The sequence below is a fragment of the Motacilla alba genome, chromosome 4 (assembly GCF_015832195.1).
Source record: "Motacilla alba alba isolate MOTALB_02 chromosome 4, Motacilla_alba_V1.0_pri, whole genome shotgun sequence".
Taxonomy (NCBI): Eukaryota; Metazoa; Chordata; class Aves; order Passeriformes; family Motacillidae; genus Motacilla; species Motacilla alba.
The window spans coordinates 58,570,094-58,595,289 of record NC_052019.1 but is presented as its reverse complement, the minus strand read 5'-3'; the positions used below and the strand labels follow the sequence as shown (position 1 = coordinate 58,595,289).

Below are 25,196 nucleotides of genomic sequence, written 5' to 3'. Positions count from 1 at the left end.
TCTGTGAAGTCTCTGGCTGTCTTGCTTGCCCCCTGTTCATCATTGCTAATACCAATCCATACTGCAGTATGGGGAGGTTGTATTTCTCTATATACTGAACAGCGGAATTTAATATTTACAGATTCCTCCTGTGCCGATGAGAGCCATGTAGTGTCAATTTGACATAACACAACTGCTTTTTTCTGTAAGTGTAGGATACATAAATGACCCAGTCTTCCCTATCAGCCTTTGAATAATTGATGTGGCAAAGTTAATAACTCATAAATGAGGTTATACCACTGCCATCATGCGAATGACACCAGCAGTGCAATGGAAAATTTTATCACAGCTGCCTCGGTCAGAGTCTCAGTTTTGCAAAAATTTAAGCCTGGCTGTTGAAAATACCCACACATTGTTTTCTGCATGATTTTGATGAAAATATATATATTAATTTTAGACAAAAATATTAAGGGTTTTCTGTGCAAGTTACTTGAAATTAGGTGAACACTTCCACTAACCAAAAGAGATGGCATTACCATTTGGCTGTGTATTATTATTTGTGTTATTATATAAATTAGCATATTATAGGCATATTAAAGGTGTAAAACATTGTTTGTATTCATTTTTAGGGTTGTAAGTGTTACTAAATTTGTTCAGAGAGGATCCTGGCTTATTAGACCAGAAGGAACCACTGCAGCCTAGGCTGACTTGCTTCACAAAACAAACTAGAATGCTTCCTTGAGTTACTTTCTGTATGTGCTAAAGCAACATTTAAAAAACTTGCCATGGCATACCTGGTAAATATGAAGGCAAGTAAATAAGGCTTCTAGGGAAAAAAAAAATATTTGAGGTACAAATAGGTGAATGGAGTTCACCTGGTCCTCACACAACACTTGAAAACGGTGGTTTCTCAGAACTCAAAGCTTTAGTTTCTGGTCTGCTTTTCTAATCCCTGGTATGTTTTCTTAAATAATTTGTTTATTATTACTTTCCCTTGTAGGAAGGGGATCATCTAATTCAAAATTGCCATCTGTTCCTGCAGTTTCTTCCGTGCCTGAGGATTCTGCCTCCAATATGAGGTAACTTCTCCAATTGATCTGATCAGTTGTGCTGTGGCTCATGTTATTGATATTACAATTGATATTCTGATATCACATAACTTAAAAATGTCCTTTTGCTGATTTTCAATAACTAATGAAGGTTTGAGAAAATACTGAGTGTTGGATTAATTCCTTCTTATATATGTATGTTAGTTTAACATGGTCAAAATCTATATTCCTTTTTACAAAATCCCAGTAACTTCCTTCCTTTATTGCTAATCACACGTATCTCTCCACTAGTATTACAGACAGGCTTGAGCATGCTTTGGAAAAAGCTGCCCCACTGCTGAGAGAGATTTTTGTGGATTTTGCTCCCTTTCTTTCTCGGACTCTTTTGGGCAGCCATGGGCAGGAGTTGCTGATAGAAGGTACAAGTAAGTTTCCTTGTAAAAAAGGGGGTTTTGTGTTCTTTGTTACCATGGAGACTGAAAATTTCTTTATTTAGGAACTTTCTTCTTGCCTTCCCAAACAGTGCTGTCCACGGTATTTCACTGCCTCTTGTTACTTCTGTCTTTAGCCTTCTGAGGTCATTGTCACTGACTCATCTTTGCCATCTCTGCTACTGCTTTGTATCCATCTTCCTTTGTTTTTCAACTCTTCTGGCCATAGAAGCTGGTGTACAAAATGTGTTTTGTGAGCTTCAAGAGAAATTTTGGTGTCAGGGTCAACTCTTTGATACACAGTCAAGGGTATAGTGTAGCGAGTTGGGTACAAGACCTGATACTTTTACTGGGATGTTGGAACTGAAGTGTTCTTGGGAACAATGTCAGTGGAGTGTGTTCTGCTGCTTCTCTCGCACGTGAGTCTGCTCCTGGCTTTTTGGTTTCTAATTGGAAGGGAGTCATACAGGTAAGAGGAATCCTTGTCAGTATGGAGGAGAATTCTGAGAATATGGGGATTCCTGTGCACAGCAGTGATCGTGGCTCTTCCTGGTGGAAGACTGGCATGAAATGGTCGAGATTGAGATAGTGAAGTTTTCTTTCTATGATGGATTTCGCTGCTTAAAAATGAGGCTCAGTTATCCAATGCAGACAATAATATCCTCAATTCAAAAAAATATGTATATTGGAAGACTGCATTTAGCAGTGCAACACCAGTGTTTCAATTTTCTCAAAATCTGACTGTATCATATGAATTGCTTTGTCCACTGCTTTTCAGAGTGAAATTTTCAGATTTTGTCCTGTGGAAGAAGTGACAAGAAGAGCTTGTTGCAGCTTCCAGTGATAAGTGCACTCATGGTAGAATACCTTGGTTGCTTAATTTGAGCTATGTTTGCACTAACAGATCTAGTTTCTTCCTAGGGAATTAAAGTTCTTTTAAAAACATTTTTGAAACTACTTGTTTCTTGGATTAGGACAGTCATCCTGTTTGTAGGGCTGAATATGAGCATTGTCAGAAACACAATTAGAGTATCAAACACTGCTAGGTGTTTCACTGAGGACTGCTGATATAAAAATTGAGACTTCATTAAATTTCACAAATTAAAGTTGTTTAGTTTAGGAGTTTAGCTTGCTTACCATTTGAGGTAAGAAGAAATGGAAGGAAAAAATCTATGAATTGCTTTCTGGGAGACTCAAAAACATGGGATTCTACTTTTGTTTATGCATTTGGGCATCATTTTAGCTGGTAAACATTTTAATGGAAGCTGCCTTGTGAACAAATTTATTTCATTCATTTAATAAGAAAAAACAGAAAAGCAGTTTTTCTCAAAGCTTTTTTTTTGAAGATAAAAGAGAATCTGGTTCAAAGTATTTTGACTGTAGTATAGTTATATAGATGAATAGATGAGTATTGCATAAATTGGATGAGCAGAGAAAAAGCAGGATAATCAGTGGGAGTGTATGAGCTGTCTAGACAGAAATGAACACATGAAACCAATTTTTGTTTCTAAACCCCAGTTATAGACAAACCCAAACCGAAATTCGAATACAAATAATAATACTCAAATTAGTTTGTAAACAACTGAAAATATATAATAGGTTACTGCTTGCACTTCTGCTTAGGTTTAGTATGGGGTTAAGGGTCAAAGTACTAATAAGAGTGTTTGGGATGTCAGCTGCCATGAAACAAAATGGAAACTTGATTGATAGCTGGGGGCTGAAAGGAGAACGCGTCATAGAGAAAGCAGAGGTCATGAAGCCATTTCCCTTCTCTGCATATATAATGAACCAATCCTTCGAGAAATAGCAAAATGTAGATACAGTGGATTAATATAACATATGTTAACCACACTTCTGATCATTTTGACATACAAACATTTCTGAAACTGAGTAATGGGGGTAAGAATTACTATTAGCTGCTTCTTTTAGATGGAAGGCATGGATTTTGTGATTTCCTTCTCACATACATACTTTTATTTTGTGCTGATAAAAAGTACAAAATTGAACTGGAAGTGGCATGAAAATTTTGGTTTTCTTTTGTTTATCCAAGCGCTTCAAATCTATTGCACTTCAAAATAGTTTGTGTTAGTAGCTGGTGCATAAGAGCATGCATTTATGTATCTTTTTTTTTCCTTTTGTAGGTCTTGTGTGCATGAAATCTAGCAGTTCAGTTGTGGAGCTGGTGATGCTCCTTTGCTCTCAGGTGAGGTTTAAGTAATAAGGTCTGAAATTGATCTGTCTGAACACAATGGAAATTACAGATGAAATTTTATTTTAAATTTTACTTTTAATTTAGGTTCGTGTGTAATAGGTAAAAGGATAATGTACAAGGGCTTTTGATTAAAAAAAAATAGCAACTGTGTCTATTCAAGTGGGTTTCTGTTACCTTACTATTGAGCATTTACATAACATTTAAGATAGTGTGCCTACATAATTCTGTGCTGTCATTTTTGTAAGATGAGTTAGGATCAATATAATATTAAAGAAACAGACTGATTCCTGCATCTTGACATGCTGAATCCTCTGGGATAAGCAGAATTTTTCCTTTTGTGTAGAGGTTATGAAATGAGTGATAAATACTTTTAAAACCCTGTCATTCCTAATTGATTTGACAAGTACTAAGGATTTGAGAAAAATTTAAGAAAGCAACCCTGGTTGTCATCAGTTTAGGACATTCTACATTCCTAAAGGGAAAGTGATTTTAGATATGCAAGAACTTGGTAACTGCCTGTTCCTGTGGTTCAAAAAGAGACAGAGCCTAAGGAACTTTCTTAAAATTACGTATGCTTTATTAATTGGATTTTTGGGCGATTTTTTTTCCTTTTTTTTTTTTTTTTTTTTTTGTAATTAAATGAAAGACTGTTTTTATTGAGCCTTTCTTTTGGTGCCTTAAAATTATACCTTTCTGGTAGTAAATTCCCCTACTTAAAACTTTAAAATAGCCTTTTTTAATGGGAATGGTATTGGTCTAGAGGTCAAGGGTTCTGACCCATTTCAGAACCTTTGACCTTCATTTACAGCCCCTATGGTTTGCTTGCCTGACGAATAAGGATAATGCAAAATTAATGTTTCTGCACATCGATTTATTCGTTTTAGTGCCTATATTGCCAAATTTATTTAGAGTGTGCTGATAGACATTTCATGAATACAAATGAAAGAATCATAGAAGGTGTGAAAAATCGATAGTCTACGTTGTCAATAAAGTGCAATAAGAACAATTACTTCTGGAGATTACACCTAATAGATTTTACAATGAACTAGTGAAGAGTAGTTATGTTTTCCAGTGAGGTTATTAGTAATGAATGTAACCAAAACTTTGCTCATCTAGTTTTCCATCTTCCTCAGGAAATACAGTATCATTTTACTCTGAAAGGAATTTAATATTCCTTATGGAACTTTTGGAATTCAGGGATTATTTTACATACGGCAGTACTGGAAGTGAACATTGTTCACAACTTCTAGAATATGAACTTGCAGCTGATTTAAATTATAAAAGAATCTTTGCTACTTAGGAATCCATATAACAAATTTTACTGTTCATTCAGGAATGTGTTAAAGTAAAAACTAATCCAAGTATTAAATATGTGTCTTACAACTTGGTATTACCATTTAGAAAAATTAGTTTTTGGTATCCATGCCGCTTGTATCAATAATTAGTGCTTGACCTTTCCCCTTTTTTTGGGTAAGGTAATCTAATCTTTCTTAAAATCATGTTGTGCTCTGTACTGTATGTCACTTGCTTGGTTTTGGGAAGCGGAAAGGATAAGGAATAAATGACGTGCTCTAATGCACCTATTTGTCATACGTGTCACAATGCCACTTAATGCTAATCTAATCAAATTGAAGCTACCGTGATTGCTTAGCAGTGCAAGTTGCACAGGCTGAGGTGGTTCTTTGTGGAGTAGTAGAAATAAACCAATAAAGTCACAAAGACCTCAAAGTCTTTTTAAAGTTACATAGCAGCTGTAATTTTGGACAGAATATGAAAAATGATGTGAGAAATGAATCTAAAATTAGCTCCAGATGTATACAGATTGTTCTGGGGTGATAATTACATTTTTCACTTTGAATTTTCCTAATTCAAAAAGGTCAGCATGGCAATCACAGAAGTGATTTATTTTGTTAAGAAGTGAACTGTCTTTTGCTACATGAAAGCTTGAGAGATATGAAATTGAATTTCAAGCCGACATTTTACAGATACTGGGAGGAGATAGGGTTGAGCTTGATTGATTTTTTTCCCTTTTTTTCCCCCTTATTTTATTTTCTTTTTTTCCCCTGCAATATAGGGTGGGAAATGAAGTGATATCCTTTTGCTAAAATTTTAATTAATTTTTAAGAGGAGATGGAGAGGATACAGTGCCAAAGATCAAAAGATCAGGTCAAAAACCAGTTTTTAATCACATAAATAATGTGGCATAGTTATGAAGTAAGTATCTGTAAATTTGATTTAAAACTTCACAAATTTGTTAGCCATCGTTTTATGAAATTGAAAGATTGCTCTGATTAATCTTTGGTGTTTTTTATGATAACCTCTTCTCAAAATTCATTTTAAACATTGTAGGTATGGTGTAAGTACTTGGATTGTTTTTCTGAAGCACCTGACATTTTTCTGATGTTCATTTAGATCTGTGGCTGAATTAATTTTACTTTCTCAGAAGTGGAAAATGGAATAATAGTATCCTACCACTTTTTCATCAAATTGTGAAAACAAAGCTCTTTAATTGGTGAAGTAATTAAAAAAAATTCAAGAGGTAAAATTCTCTGAAACTATTTGTGACACCTAGTTAATTTCTTTTCTCATTTAAAACGCATATATTTAGGCATATGGAAAAAGACACTTATTTAATGTTTTTGTGTTTGCATGTTGATATACTGCTTTCTGTTTAACACAAGGTAAAAAGAGAAACAGGTGGTTTGAGACACAGACAAAAGGCTTTTTCTAAGACAAAAACAGTTGTGTTTTTTGATAGACATGCTACATTTTGAGATGTGTCTGTGTGTGTTTACTTACATTTCTATAAATCTATCAAAACATAAAGAATCCTTCATTTAATATTACTGCAAAGTGTTCCTGCTTATTTGACATTAATATCATTTTTGAAGGAATTGACGTTGCATTCAAGGCCACTTTATAAAAGCGTTGTGTTGCTCATCCTAATTCAGTCTGACACACATTCCAATAACACTACCTCCCTTCTAGGGTTTAAAACGAAATTTATGGCTGAGCATTGTGAAGTGCATCATTTAAAAATGGTTTCAACCCAAAACATCTAATAAATAAATAATGTGTATGGCTACTCAGTAGCAGACTTTTCAGACTAGAAATCATTCCATCGGATACTCAACAGTCCACTATCGGAGAGGCTGTCAGATAAATCTTATAGTAGCTGTATTCATGTCCTGTAAATCACATGTTATTGTCTGAGCCTTCTGCCAGGTCATCTATTCTTTTCCCATTTATCAGAAATGCATACAGTACAGTGAACCTGGAAGCAACCATCTTGTCTGGTCTGGTATCCTGTTGGGGTAATTAAACCAGCCGAAAGAGAGAAGTTCTCTTTCTGTTCTCCCATCTTAAATGAGTGACCTTAGGATGCTGGAGGTGCTCACATGCAGTTGTGAGACAAGACTTCTTCACAGGGAAACTGATGTCATCCCTGAAGAAACCATTTTCATCTAGAAGGGCTCTCTCTCTGTGCCTAAAACTCAAAGCAGCACGGGTGAATTGAGTGCATGTCCATAAAGCATAAATGTTACTGTGCTTCCTTTAATTTGTCAGATATTTTCTTGAAATACATGACTGTGTAGAACCACATGTCTATAGACTGTGGTCTTCCCTCCTCTCATGAAGGAATTAAAAATATTTTTCTCTTGCTCACGTGCATGAAGCATTTGTCTGATTATTGTAGCTCCAAGGTGAAAAGCTATGAAATAGGTGAGATAGGTTCTGTAATTTTCCTTGATGCCTGTGGATTTAGAGAATTTATGGCACTTGAAAGATGCTGCTTTCTGTAGTCAATCAACTGACTCATCAGTGGAGTTTTTGTTAGAGAACTAATTAGGTGGCCCTTCTCAGCTTCATCTTCTACTTAAGAGCATTTTTCTTCTGCATCTAAATGTTCTAAACTGCAAAATAAACTTACACTATCTGATTCCAACACTGTTCAGCTCTTGGATAATTTTCTAAAATTGATGGAATGCCACCCAACCTATTTAAGAGGTTACATCTGAAAATGAGTGAATACTGCAACAACTTATATGACCCCTCCACCACCACTGCCCACACGTGCACCCCATATGCTTGTACAAGGTGTTCTGCTTCTTGGTTCCTCCTTCCTCTATCCAGTGTTTTTTCAAAAGGACTAAAGGCACATTCGTGCTAACTGATGGTATATGTAAAACCAAGATCAACATTTCAGTACATTTAATCGCTAAATATTTTATCTTCTGAAAATAATAATATGATATATTGCAATATAACTATATAACCATAACTATTAGATGTATAGTGGACATTGATAAAGTATTACTTCCTTGGGGAGATGGAAGAGGGAAGCATAAACCCTAATACTCCAAATATTTTTCATGTGCAGAGATAGCATCTCCTCATATTGCCCAGTGAAATATAATTGTAGTTGAACATGTCATGTGCAGCTCTGACAGTTTTTGAAGATTTACATGTGCATTTAAAAAATACAGCAGAGGCTGATTAGTAGTATTAAGACAGAAAAAAATTACACTGTAAAAGTTGGTCTTACTGCCCTTATAGGCAAAGGTCCTCAGCTTGCTTTCATTTTTCCTTTTTCTTGTCTAATGTAGTTGTCGCTGGTTAAGAGGTGACATTTTTGTCACAGGTATTTCTTTGGCATGGTACTTCAGATTCTATCAAATCCCTTTGCTGGTAGATTCTGGTGCTCATAAAAAAGTCAGCGTACATCCCTTGCATGAGCAGCATTTTGGTTGTCTCATCTGTCTTACTGTGATAAGGAATCTTAATTGAGCAATACCACCAGCATGGTCCATGTACCCATGCAAACCATATGATTCCATTATCTTCCGTAAGGAAGAGCAAAAGGAGTTGGATTTTTTCAGCAGAATTTTTCCACAGCCTCCTTCCTCTTCCACCCCATTGCTAAAGTGTTTGTGGAATGCAGTGGAATCTTCAGGCTTTTATGAATATCCTCTGCTCAGAAAAAAAACTCTGCATCAATGATCCAAGTTCATTACCTCAGGAATGGATTTCTGCAGTGTGTTCGAAAATGTGGCAAGCCTTTGAATTGCTTGGAGATTTTAGTTGATGTAGAAGATGGGCTTCAGTGTTTGTTTAGGGAACACATTATGCTGATGCTCTGTGATCTGCACAGGTTCCTAATTTACTTTTTAAGTGCAGTTTGATGTGATGGATAACTGCAGTGATTGCTATGAGGTTTTAATTGAATCGACTATAGGTTATCTAAAGACCAATGTCACTGTGAACCATGGCAGCCGAACTCAACAGATTCATGGAATCTCTTTAGCAATATCTTGGTTGAGATATGAAGAGAATAAATGCCCTTGGAATACTTTTTATGTGGCCCAAATATTAGATGATCACATTTTAATCACAATAACGTTCTTCCATCTAATCACTTTGTTATAACAGCTGAAAATAAGTTTCAAAAGAATTTTATAATCCTTTAGATATGTGGTCAGAAATATATATGTATGTGTGCTTTGGCATAAAGGGTAGATTTTGTAGGGATTTTGTAAGCTGTCAGGTGATTTTTTCTATCCACTGTAATACATGCTCTAATTTCCTTTTAAAAGCCATTTAGAAGATATCAGGAGTGGAAAGGTTTTCTTTTTATACAGGGTGAACTTCTGCCAATAGGATCTTAGTCTGTATCAAAGATTAATGCAGCTGTACTTGAGTTAAAAAGTTTCAGTGATAGATTGCTTTTATGATAAAATAAGAAACATAACTTTATCAGGCAAATGAAAATGATTTAGATCTTAACACACAAAAATTGAAAAAAGAACTTACCAATGTCTAAATGGAGAAGTTTAGGGGAAGATTTTGCATGAATCATGCCCATTGGTGTTTGCCTTGTGCCTTATATTACCAACTTTCCATGAAATGTTGTGCCAGAAACTTTATAATGCACCTTTGTCTTATTTTTAAACTTTTTTTTAAAAAATTATTTTAAAATTTTTTTGCTTGTGCTCATTTGAAGTATTTGACGATTGGAAGAATATTTGCTACCCTAGCTTTTTGTAGAGATGAGGTAGCTGTGGAAGGGAGACTATTCAAGATCTTCTTACTCTACAATGGACTATGTAGATTCCTAAGCTGCTCAGATCTGCTTCATACCAAGTAGATCCAGGCACAGTAATAAAACTGTAAATCCTAACTTTTGAAAACATAGGATTGCCAAGCATGTTAATAATTGTTATGCAAGCAGCAATGGGGAAGATTTCTAGTGTAATTTAGTAACAAATACTACATGGTCTTTGTAACTGGAAAATGACATGGAAGATCTTCATCCTAACCTCTTTTAGGATGCAACTGGATGGAAAGTAATAAGGAAATGTCTGTTGAGCTTTATGTATAGTGTTAATTCTGATATTTTCAGTGAAAAATTTTACATTATAAACTGTTTTGTCCTCAAAAATTCTTTTCCCCCTGCAATGTATGTTTTAATCTACAGAGGATGGAAAGCCAAGGAGAGGGAAAGGTAGATCTCATAGTAGCCAGGGGCCATGCTATTTTTCAGAAGTATTCTCCTGAAGTAGGAGAGATTTAAGCTCAATTAATGTTTCAGGTAACAATTATTATCACCAGGTAAAATAATCTGTCTGAAAAATTTCAACATATCCTCACAAAGTAGCTAATAGTCCAGGAGCTTAAGGGCATTCAGCAGTCACGTAGAAGAGTCCAGTTTTGAAACAAATTAGGCTCTCTCAATTTTGTAAAAGCAACACTGTGATTCATCTGTTTGTCCTCAATTGTCATTTCCTTTTATTTGTTGTGGTACAGGTTTTCTGCATTTTCCTGCATTGCAAGACACTTGATATACACACAGTTAGCTGTTTGGCTAGTGGTCAGTAGGATTAACTTGGGAGAGTGTGAAGGAAAGTCCTGGAAGGTGTGGGTGGGCACTGGCTGTGGAATCCAGACTCCTTAAATGCGGTCCTTTGGTGCTTGGATTTTAGATTCTGTCTTGTCATTAAGTCTCCTTCTAACAAAACAGAAGGTTATGTTACCAAATCTGTTCTCTAGAACACTTGGGTTCTCCTTACACTGATGTATCTGGGGGTTTATGCAGAGTGTAAGTTCTTTCCTTCCTGAGTGTGAGTTTTTCTTCCATCTCTGTAATCTGAGGATTTCAGTTTGCGTGTTGAAAACGTCTGTTGACAGCTTTCCTGCTTGGTATTTGTCCCTGAGTGGAGTACTTGGGATAATTACAAATGGATTACGTGTGTTATGGATATTTTGCTACTTACTTCATTGAACTGTTATACATTTGAAGCATCTGCAACTGAAGATCAGATTGGTAGATAGCTGTCTGAAGTGCAAATCTGATAAGATTGAAATAAATGGAAACAGCTGGGAAAACCTTTCCTTTGAACTGGAGAATGTTGAAATTACATTTAAATTGGCTGCATATATTTTTTTTTGTTCTTTGGCTTAACTAGTATATAGATTTTGTCTCTCCAGAACTAGATTATTGTAATATTTTCTGTGTGGAACCCTATGATAATGCAAAGCCTGTCTGTTAGAACTTCATCCCCGCTCTGATTTTTGTTGCTTTCTAAATTGTTTGAGAGTTTAATTGCCTGTTGAGTTCCATGGAATTACTTGGAGAGCACCCTAGTGTGTTTAAGTAGGAGTTTCTTTCAAACTCCTATTCTTAAAATTGCTGAGGTTCAGACTTTACTACACTTAAGATCTGTGTGAAATCTGTTTTTTCTCTTAGGTATAATTGCTGGCTTTAGGAATATTGTGTTTTAGTATGGCTTATAGATAGGTTATTTAAAATGTCTGTGTCCAACAGTGACTAAATTTCAAAAACATTATTGTGATAGACTCATGCAAGAAACAGTATGCCATGAATCAATCGATGTATACTGACAGTTTGCTTAGTAATAGAAATCAAATAAGTTTTAAACTTTGCTTTTGCCTTAAGCATGAAAATAGGTTGGATGTATTGAGAATTATTTGCCAATACTGCACGAATAGTAAGTGACCTATTCTTGACTTAGTGAAGCAAGAATCACTTGTTAATTGTATCCTGGCAGGTGGTGGTCTCAGTGGTAAAAATGTGTTTGCTTTATATCCTTGTATATTTCCATAATACTTAGTCTAGGAGGATGTTTTAAGGGTTTACGCATTCTCCTGTTTGGATATGAAATGTACAATGTGAGATTTTAAGATGAGCAAAAACTAGTGTTTTTTGGTTTATGCTACACATCTGCTTTCTGGGAAGGAATTGTGAGCTTTGTGGTATTGAAGTATGAAAAAAGTCAAGATCGGTTCTATATATTAAACTAAGAAAGCGTATAGAGAGGTACAAGTGTACAGGTGTAGTAAAGCCGTGACATTTTTGTTTGGAGTGATGAGAAGCAGTGTTTCTTGGAATTCTGGTTGGAGGATTCAATATGTCTTGCAGGCTTTTGGTAGAGAAATGGATGAAAGATAGGGTTACAAACCACAAAACAATTCTTTGAAGTAGTTTGCCACACTGGAGTGTAGAGAGATGAACTTTCCAAAGCTGTTCTTACTAAAACAGAATTCTGTGGCAAAAGTGAGGATTTTTCCTCCTGATTTTTTTTTTAAAGTTCAATCTTTATTGCTTCTATAGACTTCTCATCTATTTTAAGCTCGTATGAAGAAAAACTCTCTGAGTTAAAAATTGTTTGTATTTGCTGAGAAATTCAGGACATGGTGTTAGTATGAATTTAATGGAAAACACACCCTCTACAGTTAGAAATATTAGCCCTTAAGGCTGTGTTGCTGAGAGTTTGATTGATTAATGTGTACGTTTTTATGTCTAGGGAGGAGAGTGGATTGTCTAATGTGAATGTGAATCTTGAGAGTGGGATAGGGGAACAGGACAGCTTAATTTCCATTAATGCACAGTGCTGCAGATGTTCAAAACTGAGGGAACATAATTTAGCTACAGAAGCAAGACTTTTCTGAAGAAAAAAGGCATCCTGTTGCTTCACCAGCACACTAGGACTTAAAAAAACACCACCATTTAAGGTGAGTTTTGTGCAGCAAGAGCACACCCTGTGGCTTGGCAGTCTAGTCAGAAGGATGATACCATGCTGACTTTATAACTAGATCTTTGAACAATATTCTCAGGGGTGGTAAATGCAAAACAAAGTAATATCAACTGGCACTTAATTCTGTGAGCTCCCTGCTGGTGGGGCTCTGCACTGAAATGGAACTCTTCCTGACAGGAAGTCAGCCGCGAAGTGTGGAGACCTCCACAATAAAGTGTGCTTTAATTTGACACCCTGCTGTTTTACAGCCAGTCTGTTTAATTTGAGACTATGGAAAGAGGGTTAGTGCAGGGGAGGGGTAGGAAATTATAGAAAGTTCAGTGAGCAGCAATGTTTCTTGCTGATATAATACTAATTACAAATATGGGAACTTTTTTGTTTGTGTTAATAAACCAAATAATGTGTCTCTGTTTCCAAGTTAACTGCTTGGGGAACTCAGGATTTGGGAAGCTGTTTACTGGAAGTTCTACCCAGAGAAACTTTGTGGAGTGGTGCTGTTCAGTTTATCGTCTGACTTGCACTCTTATTTATATGCATCTCTGCTTTTTGCCTATTTATGGAACTGGGAAAACATTTGTCTCATCAAGGATTGTTGGCAATGCACTAATTTTTCCATGAGTATTTTGTGGTAACGTAAGTGATAAAAACTCATAATTCAGATTATGCAGCAATCATGATATTGAGGTCTGTGAGGTGTTAGATCCTAGTTCACAGTCAATTTTGATTCAGAAGAAACAGCTGGATTTTCCAGTGCTCTTTGAATAGTTCTGCAGACGTTTATTTCTATTTCTACCTGAAACCAAGATGGATATATTTTAATTTTGGTAAATCTGCTTGGTGAGTGCAGGTGAGGATTTGCAGTGAAAAGAGCAGAAAATTATTATTTCTCATGTTTTTATAGTGACAGATGATAATTGAGACCTTTGTTGCAACATGTTTTATATCTATTATATTTTAGTGTAAATAAAGACAATAGATGTGGGATGAGGAAGGGAACAGAGAATTAAAGTGGACAGTAATGGGAGAGATGGTAGTTTTTCTGCCTTTTAAAAAAAATTGATTTTGCCTCATTTGCTCTAAATCTTTTAAGAAAAGATCTGCATTAGGATAGGATTGTCTAAGGGACTATCAATCGGACATCCTGTGTTATGAATGAAGAGGTGGGATTGGTTTAGATACTTGAGTTTCATTCCCTCGAAGGTACAATGATAGCAAGAATCATGTTCATCATGTGTATGCATTCATTAGGAGAGTTTAAATAGAAACCAAGCTACATTTGCGGAAAACAGTGATACCAGAATCATGGAATCATAGAAGGTTTGGGTTGGAAGGATCCTTAAAGATCATTATTTCCAACCCACCTGGTGTATAAAGGGGCTTATGGTTCCAAAACCAGGGTCATATTTCTTTATTAGTTAAATTTATTTATTTGAAGCTAAGAACATTGAGCAGGAAGGTTGCTGCAATTTCATGGTGATGATGAATGTTGCTATCAGTGGGACCAGTCCAGCACTACTGATGCTGCTGCGTGGCACTGAGTTTGCTGAGATTTTCTTGTTTTTGTAATTTGTAGTCTACCTTGAAAGGCATTTTCCTTCCTGTTCAGTGGTTTTGCAAAATCTCAAATTACAGTCACAGTTAAACAAAAAGGTACTGAAATCAAGGGTCAGTTGCGTTATGCTCCTGCTATTCCTCAATTTGTTTGCCTTTGTTCATGAAAATGATGCTGGCGTTGCAACTTAATTATTTGGATCTTTTCCCTTTGTTCATCTTATGTTGTCGCTTTTCCGCACGTCTGTTTTTCTGGCTCATCTCCTTTGACTTAAGAGTTTTGTGCTTCCCATTGCTGCCTATTTACAGAACTGCTTGGTGCTTGGATTTCTCAATTAATTTTTAAGATTCCTGTATGTATTATTTCTAAAACTAGTCTTTCATCTTGGCATTGAAAATAGCCGATGGTTAAAGAACCTGGAGAGGAAACTGCAGTGGAGAAGGTTTGCTGCTAGATGAACTCAAACCTGACCCCTAATTTTGTTTCATGGGGTGTCATGGCAACAGCCTGCTGGTGGGAGAGAGAAAGGAAGAAGCTGCCTGGGGAAATTGCTTCCTCCATCAGAAACTGGGGACCTGAAGACAGCGATCCACTCATTCAGTTTTTTCCCCAGTTTTTCATACCTCTTTGAAACTAGATATGAAAATGAAGTTTATGCATTTTGATCAGAGAGATATGCAGCTTTTATGCTGTGAAAATCATTAGAGATGTAATTTTATTTATGCAGTGATATTTTTATAATTTGGTATGAATTTTGGATTAAGTTAAAGTTATCTTTTATTGCTGTTTTAAGAATATTTGGTGTCACCATAAATTATGGCAAAAGCAACATACCTCAAGATTTTTGACTGCGTGCGGTTTTTAAAGATTGTATATGCTGTAACATTTAATACAGTATATCTTTCATAACTATGTATTTTTTTAGGATGGATTTGTGTTCTTTGTAGAGAAGGCTACAGTTGTCACTTTGAGAGTAATCTCAAAGCACAAAAGGCATTGTCTGACAAACTGACAGTTTTTTCTGTGGTATTTTTACTGAAAAATCTAGTACTTAAGTATGTAACTCCAGCTCTACATGTGTAGAATTTATTTTTAGAATCTATAAAAGCTTACTGTGACTTGAACTCTTAAGTATTGAAATTAAACTCTCATTATAGTTTTAGGCATTTACCACTAACAACATAATACTAGTTTATAGGAAGCTCTGTTTACATGGAATAACCCACATGGTTAAACAGCAGGGGACTCTTCTGCTTTTAGTTAAAAACCTGCTGTTTCTGTATGGCTTATTTACTACTTCTTTAATTCTTAATGTAGTGTGCTGTGGAATTGAGCATGCAAAAGTCAGCATAGAGTTCTGGTTTTTGTGTCTAAGGTTATTACTTGCTGTACAATAATAAAGGCACTATTTTATTGGGTTAGTTGTAATTAACTTCAGCACTAGGCATTGATATAAATCATTCCTAATCTGTTTTCTTTACATTTTCATTCTTTTAAACTGGCTTCACATTAGCTTCTTTCTGTCGTCCTTTTACACGAGGACTAGGGTTGTAATTGCTTTTTTGAATTAGGCAGTCGGAAACTAATGTGCATGTTGGTCCAAGAATTGATTAAGGAGCACTAATGAATTTCATATAGTACTTTTAAAAGATTTGTAATAAATACTCTGTAGCGGTGATCTGTTATAACCTTAGAACTCAATACAGTGTTGTCATGCTGTGCAGCTGGGAAAATATTTCAGTATCAGAAACTTTGATTCAGTTTCATAGTTAAAATAGTAAAGAATTTTGTGGTTATGAATAAGAAAAAAAAAGGTCATGTACCAGCTTTTCCCCAGAGTATATTTTATTAAAGGAGGTATCATTATTATTGTTATTATTATTGTTTTGATGTTTGATAAAACAGAGGAAAAATACTGAAACAGTGGTAATTTTAATTTTTCTTCTTAATGTTTGATACCATGTGGGTCCTGTGCCATTCTGACTGATTTATTAATACACATGTACTGCAGCATGTTTGGCTGTTCCTCAGCAGCCAAAGATTTGAAGCCTAAAGATTTGAAACTTAAAGCTTTGAAACAAGGATTTTGTTTGTTCTTTTCAGTCACTTTTGCAACACTGAACGTGTTTGTTTCTTGAATTCCTTCTATTTTTCAGGGGTGGATAATCACATTGACAATCTCAGCCCACCTTTCTGTGTGGTTGATTAGTTTGATATGAGTCTGTTTGGGATATTTTCTCACATTATTGGATGTGGTGTTACGCCTTCATTGAGAAGCTCTCTCATCTAGTCAATTTTTACACAACTTTCTCCTAGAAGACTCATTAAAATTTTCAATACGAAGACTTCAGTTGTGTACTGTCACCAGCAGATTTTTTTGACAAAAAGCAATGTCTTTTTTTAATGGAATGCCAGCAGTAAATACGTTTTATTATAACTGGGTGTGCTTGATAGTTTTAAAAGTCTTATAAAAATAATTAGCTCTTTTATAAAGTTCTAATGGCAGCCTTGCAAGTTTCCCCTGGAGCAGTCTCTAATGAACAGGCCTTGATTTTTCCAGTTGGGCTTTCAGATTCCCAGAGGACTTGACTTCAGACCTTGAAGGGCAGCAGCTGCCATTTGTCTTGAGCCTGGAGTTGCCAAACAGACAGACCATGTACTAATAGGACACATTTGTGCAGCCTGAGTATGTGGGACCCCGATAGAGCCCTAATGACGATCATCTGTTGAGAGCTTGTAGCTGGCCAGGGTTAGAGTAACTTTTATCACCCTTATTGAAATCAAACCCTCTGTATTGATTAGTGAGGTAGTGTGGCTTGTTACATAGATGCCACGGTAAAGTTTCATTGAGAAGCCTTTGTTTAAATTTCCATAAATCCAAGCCTGCTCAATAATGTTTTTTGGGTGACAAGAGGTTCTGAATTTTTAGGATAGTAGTAAATATTTTTTGCAGGTTCTCACTTTGTTTTAGGATTCAGCAACAGTGGTGATGTTCTGTAGAGAAAGGGCCATGAAAATAGTTATTGAAATTATTTTTTTCTCAGCCAATTTCTGATTGTTCTTTTGTTATTTGTTTATGGTTTTAAAATTTTATTTGAGCATACAGGTATGTCTGTATATATACTGGATAGCTATCTCAAATATGTTCTTATGTTATTTTTATATTAATTTGTGTCACATCTTTGCAAAATGTTCCTCTTTTGTAGGTACTTGGCCTGTGCTAATTTTGATATTAAATTGCTGCATGGTTTCTAGATATGATTTCCTATAAGACCATGTTGCTTCTAATTTTTTCAATGGAGTTCCATAGATTTAAATAACTGAAGCATGCTTCAACCTTTAAAAGTAATTTATGTTTTCAGAGATTCTGCTTAACATGCAGTCTAACTTTTTTTAATTATGAAGAACCCAGCTGAGATATAGTTTACTTTTCACTATATGTTCTTTATTGCTGAGTTCATTCAAGCCTGTAGTGGATGTGGTGCTGAGAGAGTGCTGACACCAAGTGCAAACACTGCTGAAAAGTTCTTGATAGTTTACTTTAGGCACTTAAAGATTAGTGTATCTCTCTATGAACAAGTTTTTCATGCAGATTTGACCTTTACTCTAGGATATAATATGTCTCTTAGTCGTATGTTAGCACATTTTCCCACCCTGCTCCTTAGTGCCCCATTCATAGTTGTCAGTACCAAAGTCATCTTTCTCCTTTGTTTCATAACCAAAATAAATTATCAAAACTCCACCAGCTTTATGGGAAGGATGGATTAGTGAAGAATTTTCTCTTTTTTGCCTGCTGATGAGTGTGTGTTTCCACTGCTAGATATAATCCTTAATTGTAGAATATGTTAAACTGTTCAGAAGGATTTTTTATTTAAGTTTCTGAGAAAAATGAATTTTTAAGGAGCGTGTGTGTATATATGTATGAATGAGAGCAGGAGAACAGTTTGTTACAGATGGAAATAGAGCAGTTTTCATCTATTGGAAATGTTTTAAATATTCTGTTCAAGATCCATGGTTAATTGCTTAGCCATCAGACTAGTTGATGGGTTGGTGTTGGAAATATTTGTATATACCTTGAAGAATGTATGTTTTGAGGTATTAAGAGAATGGTTTGAGTTGAAAATGACCTTAAAGAACATCTAGGTCCAACACCCCTGCCATAATTGTTTAAAATACGATTAAATTACTTTACCAAGGGTATACAGCTGAGGGGGGATATTTCTATTTACTGCCTAAAGGCAAGCATTTCAAATTCCAAACCAACAAAAAACGTGTATCAATAAAACTGTCTTGGTATTTGTTTGAGTGATTACAGTTTAGGAATGGTTATATTGGGCTAGATAAAGGCTCCACTTCTTGTAGGCACAATGACATAAAATGGGATGTACAAGAACTGAAGCCCGTTTGCTACGCTAATCTTATCCACCTTGTGGATATGTATGGTCATTTTGTATGTTTTGGTCTTTGGTTATAGTCTAATGCATGCTGTTGATCTTGGTATTTCCTAGAAAAAAGTAAATGTAGTAATTTATGAGTTTTATTAGAGAACTTGGTGCTGCCATACAACTGATCATTAGTTAAGGTTAATTAAAAACCCCCACTGTAAAATAGATTAAATAACGCCAGCATTACTCAAACAGGACAGCAGGGCATGATATCAACCTGGAGGGAGATTATTAGTTTCTGAAAAGGAGGGATTTAAGACTGCTACTGTTTAATGTTTTCATTTAATGACCCTTGTGCACTCAGTAAGACTGTGCTAATGAAACTTGTTGATGATATAAAATTAAAGCTATAAAGGACTGGGATGTATTTTTGCTCACTTCAGAGTTGTGCTCTATAGAAAGGAAATGTAGTATGTTATTCCATACAAGATTATAATTCAGGTGAGGTTTGCAGCACCATTTCAGGAAAGCTTTTAGTCCTTGCCTAGGGTAGTTATGGGGCTGTTTATAGTTTCTATTAAGGAAATAGGTAACACAGTAATGAGATAGGCAATTTCCTTATCAGACAAAGTATTTTAATAAAATGTGATTTCTTATTTGTGTCCTTATCATGGTGATTTTTCATTTGAGTTATTTGTGATCATGTCTAGTGCTTCTTGGTTTTCCCCTTGCTTCACTGTTGAGTGCTCAGTGACCAAAAGCATTAGAAGTAGATGATGTCTCTTGGTCACTAAACATTTACAGCCACGGGAAATGATGGTCAATTACCTACAACTTAGAACAGGTATGAAATTATTGACTCAGTTGATCAGCCCTTCCTCAGAAAAGTGCTGAAATGTGTTTTGTAGTTATTTAGTTGCATTAGTGGTTGAGTTTGAAGCTTTTAACATGTTTTTTCCCTAATACCTGTGGGAGATGGATAACTAAGATGCTGATATAATAATGCAATATGTATACTGAGTGTAATTGTTTGAGAGTGAACATATACTGTGGGGAAATATTGAATGGATCATGAAAGATGAAGACCATTAGTCTTCTCTTTCAACTATTAAAATAAGCTTTAGGGTGTGTTCAGCTGTGATTTATGAAAATGTTTAGACTAACACCTTCTTTGATGATGTCTGATGTAGAGAAAAATGCTGAAAAGTATCATGATAAATGCACTTTCTTTTTACTTTTGGCAGCCTCCATCTTCACCAATTAAATTTTCAAGTATTGTTGTAAGCCCTTTAGGAAGCAGAACAGCAGATGGACAGTGTCATAAATGGAAAAAAATATTTTGCTTTTCTTGAGTTTTCTCACTCTTCAGCTAATAGAATAGTTTCAGTTATCATTATATAAAGCTAAGTATTTAGAACCTGATACTACATTTAAAACCTCTTAGAAGGATTATTTGCATATGCTCTTTTGTTTAGAATATTAGAAACTAAAAGGTTTTTTTTGTTTTCCACTAGAATACATTTATAATTTGTGATTAATAATACATCACATGTTCCAATTATTCTGCTTTTAATTCTGACTTCTTGAAAATTGTAATACATTGTTGCAGCTAAAACACGATGAGCATGATAAACATGAGAAGCATGTGTTAGGCCTGGAAAAACAGCTTGAGAAATCAAAGTTATAATTTCTCCCCTACATTTGGAATTTGGAAATACTTTTTTTTTTTTTCCCAGTGGGGGCAGAGGGGCAGGATTTAAGTTGTAAATAATAACGTTGTTTCTCAGTGTGTGTCTGATAAAACCTTTGTCTCACTGACTGAGAGTTCTCAGTGTTCTGCAACACTGAGCACCAAAAAATGTACCCTGACGCTGTGTATTAAAAACCTCCTACATTCAGAAATCTGAAATTTCTTTAAGACGTTTTTCCTGTTTTTAGCTTTTTCCCTGCCTTGGAGCTGATGAGATTTTTTTAAAATAACCACAGTGACAAAAGTACTCATACAGACAATCATTAGGATTATTATTTCATAGAACAAAGAGTAAAAAAACAAGGAAGTTGATGTGAAACAGCACATGAAACTTAACTATCTATCTGGTGCAGAATCAGTCTTTTGTATTAGATAAGAAGAGTTGAAGAATTTAAATCAAGAGCTGTATTTGTCCTGTTCTTTCTGCCTCTACATTTTCCCCAAAAGATAAGGTACAGACTTATTTACTGCTCTAATTTTTGACTAGGTCAACTTGTCCCTATGTGGTCTAAGATTAAAAAAAATTACTTTCTGTGTTTGTAAGGTAATTTTGTTTTCTTCTCATCTTTCAAATGGGGATAACAAGCCCCAGTGATAGTTTTACTTAATTCAAGGTTCAGTTGGATTTAAGGAATGTGCAGTGCATGTTTGTCTGCCATTAGCATTATTTCAGTGTGTTAAAAATGTTACATATTTTTAAAAACATAGTGTGTTAATGGTGCAATATTTGGATTGTTAACAGATTTTTTTTTTTAATGAGTAGGGATGACTATGTGATGCTGAAGTGGGGACTGTTATTAGGAAATATCCCTACTAGGGTTTAAGCTACAGGAGCAATTTGTGTCTAAGGAATGAGCCTTGCCTTAATGTGAAACAGTTTCTGGCACTGTCATGGTTCAAAAAGACAAAAACCATCCATGAACCAGAGCAAGTTCAGGATTATTACATAACATAACAAAGGAAAATGATGGAATCCTTTGTGGAATGTTTTTGGATTTTCTTCTTCCCTTAATATGACCTTAAGTAAGTGATGCTGCCCTGTTCCTTCATGCTGACCTTCATTGCTTCCTGATCCACACACAATTAATGCTTTGTGTGTTTGCTGATGGTGCTGTAAGTTGCTAAAGTGGAAAAGAAAGTGTACAATTTTGTCTCTGAAAATGCCTCTTCCAAGTTTTGTTTTTATACAGCTAGTTTTCTCTTCTGTTTTGTCTTTACCAGGAGTGGCAAAACTCTATACAGAAGAATGCTGGCCTGGCCTTTATTGAGCTTGTCAATGAAGGAAGGTAAGTCACAATATTTGATAGCACCTCTGCCTTAGCCTTCAGGGAGTTCTGTGCCTTGAAACTTTTAAAAAATAATTTTTCCTCTTCCTTTTTGTGTAATTTTCTTTGAGTTTTACGAGCATGGTTTCATGTTCTTTAGTACTTTGGTTCAGTTCTAATTCTGAATATGGGATTTTAGTAGAATCTTAATGCTCTTTAGTTTCATTAAATACTTTGCTTATCTGTGTGTCATGGATTTTCTTTCTTCCTGTCCTTGTGTACTGGTTAATGTTGAAACTATAATTTGTATTCAGCTAATCTCTTGAGAAAGGGAATTGATATTTGAAAGACATTACTACTAGGAATTGTGAGATAAGCCTCTGTCTCAAAAATTAGATTCCAGTTTGCTCATTTATTTCTGATCTATCTCTTAAACTAGAAAAGAGGAGAGGCCCTCTAAGGAAAAAACCCTCTTAATATTACCAATTAGTTTAATGTTCTATCCATAACTTTATATGTATATTATTGGAACTTACAGATAATGATGGAGCAGGTGATGAGGCCATGCTCTTTGACTTGTAGTCAGTGTTCAGAACCATCAATATTTTATTCATTAATATTGAACTGATTGTTGAGGCAGACTAAGAACAGTATTTACTTTTTTTCTAAAGGATTTTTTTCAAGATGTCTTAACGAGTTAGCTAAGGTGTATTATAAGAAATTCCATTTATTTAAATGTAACTTCAGTTAGTTAGTAACTTCAGCTAGGTAAGAATCCAAATAGAAAATAAATTTTATGTGATTAGGACAGCTATCTAACTAAAACCATAAAAATTTATCACATAAATTAATATGCTATATAAATATCTTTTTATCATTGTAGGAATGGGGAAATGACTATTTGAGATTTTTTTTATAAAGATGCAGATGTTTTCAAGATACATAAAAATAAATGCATAAAAAGATACACAAAATAATGGCCATTTTAATGGGTTTTAATGATTGCATTTCAGTTTATGGTAGGTGAAACACCATTCTGAGGCAGGAAAAACATTTTGCTACTAGTCTTGATCCCAAGGGCCAAGGTAAAGTAACAAGGGTGTTCAGTTACAGTGTTAAGATCTAGCCTATAGTTGTTTCCTATTATGTGAGGCTGACCCGTCTTGACCTTACTTACAAAATGCCTGCTATAAATTTGGCCCTTGATTAATGTTTTATTAGCATAGATAACACAGAGATCCCACACGCATGTAAACCACAATGTAAGGTTCATCTGTGTAAGATGATTATCATGGACAAATCAGTTGCTGAGACTGAGCTGTGCATGGCAGTCACCCAGTAGTTATTCAGCTCATCCAGGTCAAGCTTTCTATCAGTAAACTGTTTGGAATTGACTATTTTCTCCTCAAAACATGCAGACAGATTGAATCACTCCCCTACCTCCATAAACAGCATCAATAACTTAGAGTCTAGCCCGAGCCAGAGTGGTTGTCTCAGGGACAAATGATCCCTTGAAGAGTAGGAAGTGTGGTTTTGGTTAGCAGAAAATGTCAGTGTAATTGTTACTTCATTTCATTTCTGATGTGTAGCAGAGTTGGGTTTTCTTTTAGTTTTTGTTGGTTTTTTTTTTTTTTTTTAAGTGGGAGCATAACATTCATTATGGTGAAGAGGAGAACGGATTAATTTCTTAAAAATGGCTCCTTTTATCTGCCTCCATTTTCCTCCCTTGCTGTTTATAGAGGGCTTTATAGTTACTGCTGAATTGCAGTGCTTTGTGGCTTTTCAGCATTCACTAACATCAAACTATTATCCCTCAAATGATAGGAACTGTATTCCAGAACTACTCTTTCCTTCTCTTTATGCAATTTGCACGTTATTTTTCTTGCACATATGCTAACACTTGGGCTAAAACATCTCAGACCTTGTGTTTTATTCTATTTGCAATTTTTTGTATATTTTTGCCATAGCATTAAAGTCTTAGAAACGCCAAAAGCTGAAGTCTTTTAATTGAAACTTAAGAAAATATCTGAACGATGCTGATTTAGACTTTAGCTTTAGTTATACAATAAAAGCTGAATTTTAAGTTGTTTCTACAAGGGCACAAGAAAATATGTCAAAGTAGTTGTAGAAAGGACAGAACTGGTTCAGCACCAGGGAAGGATGGGATAGGGAAAGGTGTCTGTAGGGCACCATGATATGAGAGTTACAATAAATAAAATCAAGGACTGGAAGAACTGCCTAGAATTTGTGGAATCACAGAGTTGCTCTTGTCTACTGCCTTGGTGGGGGGAATTTGGTCACCCTATAATCTTTGTAAATCAGAGTTTTATTCCCAGTGTTTATTACTGGATTTTTTTTTGGACTAATGGTGCTATAGGATATTCCAGCTTGAGGTATGTTCTACTGTTTGTTTGTTTTTTTTTCAACTGGGCAAATAAGATGACAGAAAAATCTTTCTGGAAGAAGTCTAGAAGGGGAGATGTAAATCTCTCTTCTACTTGCTTTCAAAGTATTTTTTGCTTTTATGTGAAAGGTGTGACTGTACCTCTCTCTCTCTCAGTGGTTGGTAGTTTTAGATTTAGGCTTGCCGTGTTTTGGCTAGGATTCCCTGCACAGAAATATGTGCAGAAAGTTTGCCTCTGGGACTCGTAAGATCTGCAGTGTGTGTGCTGCATTCAGAATGTGTTGGTCTGAATTTCTTCGTGTTCACAAGTAACTAATGTGTTCCACAGAAAAGCCGCTCCCTGGCTTTCCAGGTAGATCACACTCACTTCATGTGTAGAGCAGAATTGATTAGTTTGTGCCCAGTGAAGTTTTGAGTCTTGAACTGAAAGAAAATCTCTAAACAGGAGGCTGGTGTGTGGAAATACAGAACTGTAAAGCTGCCTAAAACAGAAATACATAACTGAAGTCCTGAAGTCCAAGTTACAAGCACAGTAAAAAGACAAAAGCCAGCATAGAAATCCAGCAAGTTACAGAATGTAAGATAAAGGAGCAGGTATTGAAGAATAACCTCTTTCTGTGCAATAAAAGATACATCAATTTCAATACATTGCTACGTTTAACATTAATCTGATTTTAATAAAAAGTAGTAAGTATTGTTCTCTGTTCCTGTAGTGTCTGGGAACACTATTAATGCTCTTTGAAAGCTTGTTAAAAAGGTGCCTGTACCCACGGCTCCTCCATGTACTGAGCCATCTGTGCAGCAGAAGGCTAGGTTGTGAAATGTTTTCCTTAGCCTGCTGAACTTCTGTCAGTCTGGATTCCATTCTTTGTGCTTGCCTTTCACCTTTGGATCTTCCCTTTAGGGAGAGTCTGTTTTGGAGCCTGAACCTGAGAACTTACTGGCAAGGGAATTTGTTCACCAGAACCATCCTTTAGGTGGGATCTAGTTCACTGCCGTGGCCATCCCTCTCCTTTGGAGACTTCTGAGGTGCCCAGATGGATTCCTTTTTTGCACCCTATTATGTTTCCTCCTTATGCACAAGATGGTAGAGCTATTATTTATGAACTAAATTAA

General features: G+C 35.5%; 1 protein-coding gene across 4 annotated transcripts in view; it reads left to right on the top strand.

The window, feature by feature from the left end:
* The window catches only part of LRBA (LPS responsive beige-like anchor protein), a 367,373-nt gene that overhangs the window by 99,087 nt on the left and 243,090 nt on the right, over window positions 1-25,196 (top strand). For 3 of the 4 annotated variants that reach the window (XM_038136498.1, XM_038136497.1, XM_038136494.1), the window contains 4 exons: window positions 980-1,058; window positions 1,320-1,453; window positions 3,601-3,662; window positions 21,633-21,697. In XM_038136498.1, coding sequence (XP_037992426.1) covers window positions 980-1,058; window positions 1,320-1,453; window positions 3,601-3,662; window positions 21,633-21,697 — 340 coding nt within the window. The remainder of the gene's footprint in view (window positions 1-979; window positions 1,059-1,319; window positions 1,454-3,600; window positions 3,663-21,632; window positions 21,698-25,196) is intronic. The other variant, XM_038136496.1, reaches the window with a different exon arrangement.